Below are 12,141 nucleotides of genomic sequence, written 5' to 3'. Positions count from 1 at the left end.
CCAACTTTTATTTTCTTGAATATATTAATCACACCTATTTTAAAGTACCTGTTTGATAAATTAATTCACTTGAGCATCTCATCTATTTCTATTGTCTATATTTTTTCCTCTTGATTTTCAGTCATTTGATTTTCAGTTACTTTGCTTACTACTAATTTTTGTTGAATTTCAAGCATTAGATGTAATTAAAATTTCAAGTCCCTGACTGTATATTTGTGTTTTTGGTTTTTTTTTTTTTTTCTTTCCTATGCTGGTGATTGAGCCCAGGACCTTGCAAAATACTAAGTAAGTACTCTACCACTTGAGCTACTCCCCAGCTTTTTGTTTTCCTTTAAAGAGAATTCATTTTTTTTTTTTTCTGGCAGATCACCTTGATCCATTTGAGGGTGTTTTTTCTAGTTTTCGCTTACTCCTAAGACTTACTCCTAAGTCCCCAAACCTGTGGCAGAAGCTTTTTTCCTAAAAAGTGGTTTTTACTTGTAGAGCCTGACTCTTACTCCTAGGTGATACCTATACTTTGAAGGAAGTAGCCCTTCTGAGGCTTCAGCTGATAGCCTAGGGCATTTACCAAGGCCCCTACATCTTGACAAGTCTTGAATTCCTACCTCCATTTCCCTAGCAGTGTGAAACTTTATTTCCACTTGGTTTCTGAGAGTCTTACTCTGCTTGTGCACAGCCTAGGACTTTGGCAATGCCTAAAGGGGAAATTGCACCAGAATTTTGGGCTAATTCTTTGCAATTCCCTTTATCCCTTTATTTTTATTTTTTCTCTCTATCCCTCTGAGTCCCAGTCCTGTTGGCAGCCCACAATCCCAACTCTTCATCCTTTATCTTTCTCTATATCTGTCTCATCTTCTGATTCTTCCATTCTCTTAGAACCCTCTCCAGAAAGGTTTCCAAACTAATCATTCCATTGCAGATTTTCTTGTCAGATCACCAGTACCTTTCCATTACTGACTCCCATGATCAATTCTTTATCCTTTTTTTACTTGACCTTTTGGCAGTATTTGACATAGTCGATCCCTACTTCGTCCTATAATATTTTTCTTCCCTTGTCTTCTAGGGTGCTGCACTCTCCAGGTTTTTCTCCTAAACTAATACTCCTGTTTCTGTTCCTTTACTAGAGGCTCACTCCCTCATTTCCTTCAGGACTTTGCTCAGATGTCACTTCAGGAAAGTGTTATCTAATCACCTTGTGATTTAAGATTCCAACCCTCAACCCATTCTTACCTCACACCATATGTATTTTATTTATTTATTTATTTATTTATTTATTTATTTATTTATATATTGCTTATTTTTCCCACTAGAAGTAGTGGACTCTGTGAGGGAAGGGATTCCCACCCTCCACATTTTTGTGCAATGCTATATTCTGGTGCCTAGAACTGAGCTTGGCACAGTTAGACATACAATAAATATTGAAGAGTGAACAAATGCAAGAACAACTTATCACCTGAGAATTCATTCATTCATCAAATATTTATTGAGTATGAATGATCTGTTTCAGGTTCTGTGCTAAGTACGTAACATTATTGTAAAGCCTAAAATTAGAAATACTTCCTATGCGCCTGAAGATACTGTAGTGAAATCTAGTATAGGTTGGTCACATGGAAAGGCATGTAATTGAATGAATTAATATTCAAAGTCATTTAAGATTGTCCTTTAGATCTCCCATGTTCCTGGATAGGCAGAATTAATATTGTCAAAATGGCCATACTACCAAAAGTGCTATACAGATTCAATGCAATTCCAATTAAAATCCCAACGACGTACCTTACAGAAATAGAACAAGCAATCATGAAATTCATCTGGAAGAATAAGAAACCCAGAATAGCTAAAGCAATCCTTCGCAGGAAAAATGAAGCAGGGGGTATTGCAATACCAGAACTTCAACTATACTACAAAGCAATAGTAACAAAAACGGCATGGTATTGGTACCAAAATAGACAGGTAGATCAATGGTACAGAATAGAGGACACGGACACAAACCCAAATAAATACAATTTTCTCATACTAGACAAAGGTGCCAAAAATATGCAATGGAGAAAAGATAGCCTCTTCAACAAATGGTGCTGGGAAAATTGGAAATCCATATGCAACAGAATGAATCTAAACCCATATCTCTCACCGTGCACGAAACTAAATTCAAAATGGATTAAGGACCTCGGAATCAGACTAGAGACCCTGCATCTTATAGAAGAAAAAGTAGGTCCAGATCTTCAACATGTCAGCTTAGGACCAGACTTCCTCAACAGGACTCCCATAGCACAAGAAATAAAATCAAGAATCAACAACTGGGATAGATTCAAACTAAAAAGCTTTCTCTCAGCAAAGGAAACTATCAGCAATGCGAAGAAAGAGCCTACAGAGTGGGAGAAAATCTTTGCCAATCATACTTCAGATAGAGCACTAAACTCCAGAATTTATAAAGAACTCAAAAAACTCAACACCAAGACTACAAATAACCCAGTTGACAAATGATCTAAGGAAATGAACAGACACTTCACAGAAGAAGACCTACAAGCAATCAACAAACATATGGAAAAATGTTCAACATCTCTAGTAATAAGAGAAATGCAAATCAAAACCACCCTAAGATTCCATCTCACCCCAATTAGAATGGCGATTATCAAGAATACAAGCAACAACAGGTGTTGGCGAGGATGTGGGGAAAAAGGTACACTCATACATTGCTGGTGAGGTTGCAAATTACTGCAGCCACTCTGGAAAGCAGTTTGGAGATTCCTTAGAAAACTTGAAATGGAACTACCATTTGACCCAGCTATCCCACTCCTTGGCCTATACCCAAAGGACTTACAATCAGCATACTACAGAGACACAGCCACATCAATGTTCATTGCTGCTCAATTCACCATAGCCAGATTGTGGAACCAACCTAGATGCCCTTCAGTTGATGAATGGATAAAGAAACTGTGGCATATATATACAATGGAATATTACTTAGCCATAAAGAATGATAAAATTATGGCATTTGCAGGCAAATGGATGAAATTGGAGAATATCATGCTAAGTGAGATAAGCCAATCTCAAAAAACCAAAGGAAGAATGATCTCGCTGATAAGTGGATGATGATACATAATGGGGTGTGGGAGGGATTAGTTTTAGTGTTAGAGTTAGGGTTGGGGAGGGGGGCAAGAATGGGGGAAGGAAGGACTGTATAGAGGGAAAAGAGGGATGGGAGGGGTGGGGGGAAGGGAAAAAATAACAGATGAATCAACCAACATTACCCTATGTAAATTTATGATTACACAAATGGTATGCCTTTACTCTATGTACAAACAGAGAAACAACATGTATCCCATTTGTTTACAATTAAAAAAAAAAGATTGTCCTTTAGAATTCTAAACAAGTTTATTATAACTTTTTGAAAAGTATGAAGTCTACATACTTAATGGGAACCAGCAAAATATTGACACCCATTTTGTGGCCTTTTTATATCTTATTTACAGCAAACTATTGAGGAGAAAAAAGGTATATCTGGATATAGTTACACCCAAGAAGAGCTAGAAAGGGTATCAGCACTGAAGAGCGAAGTTGATGAAATGAAAGGACGAGCCTTGGATGACATGTCCGAAATGGTGAGGACACTTACTTTTAGTTTGTTTTATTATCTTCTATTGCCAGAAAACAGATGTTTTTGTGTTTGTTTTTTTTATTTTCAGTGAAACATTCAAATTTTATTCTCTGAAGTGTGTTTTATATTCTTTCATCTGTTCTTATCAGTCTCTTTCTCTCTTTTTTGGGGGGCTTTGGTACTGGAGGTTGAACCTAGGAGTGTTTTACTACTGAGTCACATCCCCAGACCTTTATTTTATTTTATTTTTTTTGAGACAGGGTCTCGCTAAGACTGGCGTTGAACTTGCTGGCCTTCTGTCTCACCTCCTGAGTCTCTGGGATCACAGGCATGTGCCACTGTGCCCAGCTTTATTTTTGTCAATCTCTTTTGAATTTTTCCCTTTTAATAAAGGATGTTCAACTTCTAGTAGTTTATGTATATTGTGACTTTTTAGATTCATATATATAACATTGGATGTGAGGGCGATCTGGCTGCGACATCTGTCACCCCATTGATCGCCAGGGTTGATTCGGCTGATCTGGCTGGCTAGGCGGGTGTCCCCTTCCTCCCTCACCGCTCCATGTGCGTCCCTCCCGAAGCTGCGCGCTCGGTCGAAGAGGACGACCTTCCCCGATAGAGGAGGACCGTTCTTCGGTCAAGGGTATACGAGTAGCTGCGCTCCCCTGCTAGAACCTCCAAACAAGCTCTCAAGGTCCATATATATAACATTAAAGAAATGTTTACCAAAAAATGTTTTCCCAAATCATATTACCCTGCCTAATAAAATCATTTCCTTTCCATGTATGTCCTTAGTATCTTTTCATATTCAGGGCTGCTATTCAGCCAGAATGCACTGGCGTGTTTTTATCAGGCATCATAATATTGAAATTTTTCCTCATTGATAAATAGCCACTGCCCCAAACTCTCTGAATATTCTCTTCTACATTGGACATTCCCCAAGAACCTTCTGGATTTTACCAAAATCTAACTCCTAAAAAAACTAGCATTTAGTACAGAAGCAGCCTGTAGGACTCTGTCCCTATGCCTGGTATCTATTCTGATTGGTCATTAGTTGTGCCATTCAGATTATTATTTTTAATATCACTCCATTCTTATGTATATTTTATATAACTTACATAACCATATATATTTAAATAGTACAACATGATTGTAGTTTGTATAGGCAACTTTGGAATGTATTTTATTCATTCATTGTTAGATTATAAATATTTTCTCATAATGGTTTACAGACTTGATAACTGACATTTTGAATGACTAAATAGTATTCCATCTTGGTGAGGAATCAAAATTTACTAAATCCTTTCCCCATTGTTTGGCCTTGAAATAATCTTTACTCTCTTTAATACTGCAACATGTTTTTATACAAGCAATATTTTCTTCTTTTGAAATTTTTTTAAATGTCATGTTTTTTGTTTAAATGACAGGTAAAAAAACTGAATTCCCTGGTATCTGAAAAGAAGTCAGCGTTAGCCCCAGTTATAAAAGAACTACGACTATTGCGTCAGAAATGTCAAGTAAGGAAATATGATTTTGTAACATATTTAGTGTTCTGTCTTGTTCAGATGTACTAGATAGACTACTGAATATTTTACTTGTGTAATTATAAAAAACAAATAATAATGATGGTATCTGCAAAGTTTCTGGTTTAATTTATGGTACTCATTTTGTCATAAAGCTGGTAGAAGAGGAGAAGCAGGAATTTAAACTAAAACCCACAAATGCAACCCCATGTGACTTTTTCCTTTAAATCATATGCATGTCATATCTGTAAATATTAAGTCACATTCCTCTGTGGCCGAGTAAAACTCCAGAGTCTGCCAACAAGTAGTGACAAATTAACTTTGGAACTTACTTTGCTAGGAGGCATGAAAAGTGATGAAACACCATTACTTGGAAGCTTATTCTAACCACTGCTTTAAAGATAAACAGGAGGGTTAGTCTTAGCCAGGTGCAGTGGTGCACACCTATAATCCCAGCTACTCAGGGGACTGAGGCAAGAGGCTCACAAGTTCAAGGCCAGCCTGGACAGTTTAGCAAGAACCCTGTCTCAAAATAAAAAGAGCTAACCATGTAGCTTGGTGGTAGACTGCTCTGGGCCCATTCCCCAGAACCATGAGAAGAAAAGAAGTAAATGCCTTCCACAAATCTAGGTCAGGTGGCCTCCACCATGTGACAATCGCAATTACTTTGTCACTCCTCGTGTAGTATTGTTAAGTTTGAAGGTGAGCTGTGCTGTACATGCCTGATGTGGTACTAGAAAACTCCACAAATGCCATCCATCAGAGTTGGAGAAGCAAAATGAAATCACATCAACTTTGAAATCACTTAGACGTAATTTCCTTTTAATAGAAAATGCCACAGAGTCTGAGATAGGCTTAGTGGCCTATCCAAGTAGATGAGTGGTAAGTGAGAGAGTTGGGGCTTGACTCCAGCATGTGTGTCATTTTATTTCAAATCTGCTTATTCCATTACATACCACTGCTATCCACAAAGGAAATAGAAGAGACAAGCCCCTGCTCCCTAGAGTTCATCATACACTAAGAGATGAGATATAAAGAAATTCAAGGAAAACAAAAGATAACTCATCTTAAGAACAAATATAGAAAAAAATATACATATAATCAAAATTATATACCTAACTGATGTGAAAAGAAGCAGCAGATGAAGTGATGTCAGGAAGAAGTTTCAAGAAAATGATTTTTTTTTTTTTTTTTTTTTTTTTTGTACCAGGGATTGAACCCAGGGGCACTGAATCACTGAGCCACATCACCAGCCCTTTTTTTAATTTTTAAAAATTTTTTAAGAGACAGGGCCTTTTTTTGCTTAGGGCCTTGTTAAGTTGCTGAGGCTGATTATGAATTTGCGATATTCCTGCCTCAGCCTCCCAAGCTGCTGGGATTACAAGCATGTGAACCACACCTGGCCAGAAAGAAAATTTTGAGCAAGCTTTCACATTGATGACTTCAGTAGTTTTTTTCATGAATGCATTCCAGTTCATTGATTTTCTTAGTGGTTTCCCTGAGTAAGCAACTTAGAGACAAAAGGACTGGTTGTATGTATTTCCAGTTATGATAAAATGTTTTCCTATTAGTAAGCTAATAAATCTATTTGCAAATTTTTTTTATTAAATCCAGTTACATTTTAAATGAAGAGTTTATTGAAAGGTCACTTAGGACAATGAAGGAAGTGGACTGTTGGGGAAATCCAAAAATCAGAACCATAGTATAGCTGAAACAAGTAGAAAGGTACTATAACCAGAGAACATTTTGGTTCAGGGAAGTTTCAGGAACCTCACTCAGCAGTGGGAACTTGTAAATAATGATGAAATTGATAGTAATCATAATTATTAAGCACTAGCTATGTGCCATACACTGTGACATTACTCATTTAGGCCTCACAACAATTCAATAAGGTAGGGACTCCCCTTTATGCAAATGAACAAATGAAGGCACAGAGAGGTTAGGGATGTGCCCAAGGTCACATAGCTGGCAGATGGCAGAGGCAAGTTCTTTGTTCTCACTATACCTATAATGCATTTTTTTAGAGGGTAATTTTTTTGGAGGGGGGACTGTTATACATTTTTGTCTGTCTGTAGTTTCTACTTTTTTTTTTTTTGTTTTTTTTTTGAGGTTATGTCTTGCTAAATTGCCCTGACTGGCCTCTAACTTGTGGTCCTCCCACCTCAGCCTTCCAAGTAGCTGGAATTATGGATATACACCATGGTGTGCAACTTTCAGTTAACACTTTATAAATGATTTTTTTTAGGTACATCTCTTGAATAGATCTTGCTATATGATACAATCTGAAAGGTTTTTTTTTGTTTTGTTTTTTCACATAAGGGAGTTTATTAAGCAAACAGAGTGTCTCCCTGCAGGGTAAGAGAGAAAATGAGAGGAAAAGAAAGGGAAAGAGAAAGGGCACGTGCTAGAGAGAGTGGAAAAGCGAGGAGGATAGAGAAAGTGAGTAGGAGAGAGAGAGAAGCAGGAGAAAAGATCTGAAAGGTTTTTTAAAATAAGTTTAACCCATTTATATTTATTGATATGTGGATGTATTTGATCTTAGTGTTGTCATTTTATGTTTGGCTTTTGATTTTAAAGCCTGTAAAAAAAATTCTCTCCACTTCCTGTGTATATGTGTTTTCTGATTTGTGGTTTTACTACCATTGGTCATCCATTCCTTTAGATAGTATCTATTAATCCTCCCTGTAAAAAGTGATGAAATTAGTATATTTTTCCCTTAATTCTTCCTCCCTCATGCTTCTCTAGCACCTAATTTTAGTTGTGCCGTCTTTCTTAGTGTTTGCCTTTATCCTTTGAATATACTTATACTATGACTTGATTTGTTAGCTGTAAGTGATGTCATTTAACAGGCCCCCACCTACTTCCAGCAATTAAAAACATGAGAAAACCAGCTTACTTATTCTGTCTTCCACCTTCTTTTCCCTTTTTCCTCCCTGCAGTTGCGTTGGATCATTGCTACCTTACCAGGGATGTAACATTTACTTTCTGTTCTGTTGCCCCAGTTTCCCTTTTGTTTTCAGCATTAGGCCTATAATTATTAGATCCAGAACTCCTTACCAGTCCTTGCACTGCCCTTTGTCTGACTTCTCTTTGATTGTGACTTGTCCTCCAGAGGTTCTCAAAAAAGGCCCAGAATAATAATGCTCCCTGATGAATTCTTGCATATTTCATAGTTTGCAGCCTACATATTTCTTTTTTTTCCCACATTTTTATTGGTCCATTATAGTTGTATATATTGATGGGATTTATGGTTACATATTCATACATGTATACCATTTAACAGTATAATTTGACCAATATCACTCCCCAGCACTTCGCCCGTCCCTCCCCACCCCTAAACTTTAGTCCTTTTTCTCTACTGATCTCCCTTTGACTTCAGGAGATTGATGCCCACCTTTGTTTTCCTCTTTCTTCTCTGGCTTCCAAATATGAGAGAAAACATACAACCCTTAACCCTCTGATTTGAATTATTTCACTTAAGATGATGGTCTCTAGTTCCATCCATTTTCCTGCAAATGACATAACTTCATTTTTCTTTGTGGCTAAATAAAACTCCACTGTGCATACTACATTTATATACTACATTTTCTTTATCCATTCTTCTGTTGATGGACACCTAGGTGCAGCTTACATACTTCAATAGCAACTTACTAGATCATGCTTTCTTTCCTTGAAGAGTTTTAGAGAATAGCGATATAGACTGCGAAGGTTAAATGTGCCTGTCAAGAGGTCTGAGGCCCACCTAACTTTTTTTAAATATGTTTTTTTAGTTGTAGTTGGACATAATATCTTTATTTTATTTATTTATTTATATGTGGTGCTGAGGATTGATCCCAGTGCCTCACACGTGCTGGGCGAGTGCTCTACCTCTGAGCCACAACTCCATCCTCCATCCTAATTTTTTTAGTGACTTGATCTTACCAAGAATGTGTATCTTCCATTTTTTGAATGTAGGGTTTTCTGTGCGTTCAACAGATCAGGCTTTTTAGATGTGTTATTCAAAAACTTTCTGGTGAATGAAGAGTTGTTATTTAATGGACAAAAAATGTCAGTGAAAGTTTTTCAGATGAAAAGGGTTTTAAGGATTGATGGTGGTGATGGTTGCCCAACGTTGTAAATAAACTTAATGCCACTGATTTATGTACTTAAGCATAGTGAAGATGGTAACTCTTCTGTGTATTTTGCCACGCTAAAAAGAAAAAAACACCTTATTTTTAAAAAAAGTTTTCTGGTAAATTATATATTTTATTATATTTGTTAACCCTTGTGGTTCTTGGTAATGCTTTTTGCCTTGGAATCTTTTTTTTTCCTACTTATTAAAGCAAGTATGCCAACTTTCTTACGATTAGTATTGCTTGGTACATCTTTTTATGTGTTCACTTTGAGATTTCTGTATTCTTGTTTTTGTCCTGTATGTGCCTCATTAATAACATATAGCTAGGTTTTATGTGAGTGAGGTTTCTTACATCCAATGAGAATCTTTTCATTGGATAGTTATTCCCATTTGTACTCCTGGTTATTGATAAAGTTGGATTTTTAAAAATTTTGTTCATTCTATTTACTGTTTTAGCTTAATTTCTTTTTTTCTACCCTTCATTGTACAAGTCCTTTCTTTTATTATTGTTTTCCCCTTTACATCTTTTTTATCTTCTACTTTGATTCTGATATGATTTACTCTTAAGTTTTTAACATCTATTCCAGACCTAACAAAGTCAAGAATTAATCAGCATCTCCCCAGCATTATAGGGATGTCAGAATAACTTAACATCCTCTCCTACCCTACATGTATGTTGTTAGTCTCTGGCATTTTATTTCTTTCTTATTTCTATATCTCTAAAAGTAGTTGTCATTGCTATTATAATTACTACTTTATATAATTATTTCCTATTTAGATTTACCCAAATAGTTAGCAGTTCTCACCATTGCTGCTTGTATTTACTCCTTCCTTTTGGATCCTGTCTCCTGAATTTGTTTCCTTGTTTTGTATTCTTTTAGTAGTTCTCTCAGTAAAGAATCATTACAATAAGTAACGTAAGATTTTGTTGTGGGGGGAGGGGTTGTGAATAATGGCTTGGTCAGAAAATATCTTTTCACTGCTTCCTCTTACTGCATTGAAGGATCTGCTGTCAGTTTATCTTTTCTTTTAGGCAATGTTGTTCCTATAATTGGTTTTAATATCTATCTTTTTCTTTACCGGTGTCTAAGTTTCACTACCATAATCTAAATGTAAATCTGGAATTTATTTTGTGTCTTTAATTCTGGAAAAATTCTACATAAGACATTCAGATATTCTCTTCTCCATTTTTTCTAGTCTGTTTTTCAATTAGACATGTGTTAGACATATTTATTCTGTTCCTTATTGCTTAACCTCACATTCATGATTTTCATCTTTTTGTCTATGTTGAATGTTGAGTGATTTCTTCAGTTCTCTTCTAGTTCATTATATTTTCTCCTTAATAGTATCTAATCTTAGGTCTATTTTATTCACTTTAATTTCTGTGACTGTCTTTTTCATTTTGATTTTTTTCAGTGTGATTTTTTTCTAATGTTTTCTATTAATTAAATTTTTTTTTTCTACTGGGGATCGAACTCAGGGGCACTCAACCACTGAGCCACATTTATTTTGTATTTAATTTAGAGACAGGTTCTCACTGAGTTGCTTAGGGCCTTGCTCAATTGCTGAGGTTGGTTTTGAACTTGCAATCCTCCCGTCTCAGCCTCCCCAGCCACTGGGAATTATAGGCATGCACCACTATACCCAGCTCATGTCTTAAATTTTAAACATATTTTTTTAATGGGCTTATTTCTAGCATCCAAAGTCCTTGAGGTATAATCCTGCTGTAGTTTATGTCTTCTGATTCTCACTCCCAATGTATTGATTGTTTGCTTACATTTTCTGCTTTGAGACTGTTAGTCTGACATTAACATGATTTTGTCTCTTGAATCCTGGAAGCTGAGGTGGAATGTGTATCCCTCCAGAGTGGATTTTCAGTTGTTCTGCCAGGCATTAGAAATAAAACAAGTTTGGAGCTAATTTTGAGCTAATGTCTAAACTTGGGAGTTCCTGGACCAAGTGGGTGGGGTAAATACTAACTTTAAACCTACCTGAATTCAGGCCGCCTCTCGTCTGCCTCTGCAACAGTAGAACTGCATAGTGATCAGCTTGACGGTAAGACTGACCAGCCAAGAAAGGCTTGCATCAGCTGTAGCTTCTTCATCTCTATAAGAGGCCCAGCAGCTACCTAAGTAAAGAGGATCTGCTGCCCCTTCTCCCATTTAGGGTGTGTATGCCTGTCATCCTTGAGAGTCATAGCTATCTAAAGGTCACTTTGATAAATCAAAGTCACTGCCCTTTTTCCCCCACAATCTTTTATACTGTACTAGTCACCCCAAGTCGGATGCAGTTCCATACAACAAAGGCAGCACACACACCATTACTAATCTATGGTAGTGCTTCTGTTTCCAAGGAAACTGTACTATGTGAAACCAAGGTCATTCTCAGACTGGTATTAACCCTTTACTCACAAGGTCCTAGGTTGAAGGCAGCTTAGATTTATTATAGGACCCTCAGTTCTGTCTTCCCTCTGCACAGACCTAAGGTTTTTTGCCCTGTCTGGACATCAGAAATCACTCCGTCTCCAAGATTGACTGCCTCCAACACCTTTCACCAAGAGTAGCCACTGCGTTATCCATTGTTTATGACCTGGGTGATTCCTCTTACTTCCTTGAGAATTCAGTTCAGCTCTGTATTTAAAAAAATATGTACCTAACCAAGTATTTTTTAGATACTTTAATCATTTCTAGGTATTTGCTGCAGATTTTCATAGCATCTCCTTCAAAATATTACATTAGAATAAACATTGAAATTATTAAAAACAACCTGAACTCAAATTCTGACTCCACTCCTTTCTTAGCAGTACAATCTTTGGCAAGGTATAAGGCCTCCCAGAATGTTCTTCAGTCATTGTATGGGGTAGTAATAGCTCCTTCAAGGCACTGTTAGGAGATTCAGTTATTGTCAAG

General features: G+C 36.7%; 1 protein-coding gene across 3 annotated transcripts in view; it reads left to right on the top strand.

Annotated features, from left to right (window-relative positions):
- The window catches only part of Ift81 (intraflagellar transport 81), a 62,901-nt gene that overhangs the window by 37,440 nt on the left and 13,320 nt on the right, over positions 1 to 12,141 (top strand). For all 3 annotated transcript variants that reach the window (XM_047562417.1, XM_047562418.1, XM_047562416.1), the window contains exons 13-14: positions 3,471 to 3,599; positions 5,023 to 5,112. In XM_047562417.1, the coding sequence (XP_047418373.1) occupies positions 3,471 to 3,599; positions 5,023 to 5,112 (219 nt within the window). The remainder of the gene's footprint in view (positions 1 to 3,470; positions 3,600 to 5,022; positions 5,113 to 12,141) is intronic.

This window comes from Sciurus carolinensis, chromosome 8 (assembly GCF_902686445.1).
Source record: "Sciurus carolinensis chromosome 8, mSciCar1.2, whole genome shotgun sequence".
Taxonomy (NCBI): Eukaryota; Metazoa; Chordata; class Mammalia; order Rodentia; family Sciuridae; genus Sciurus; species Sciurus carolinensis.
This window is presented reverse-complemented; position numbering and strand designations above follow the sequence as displayed.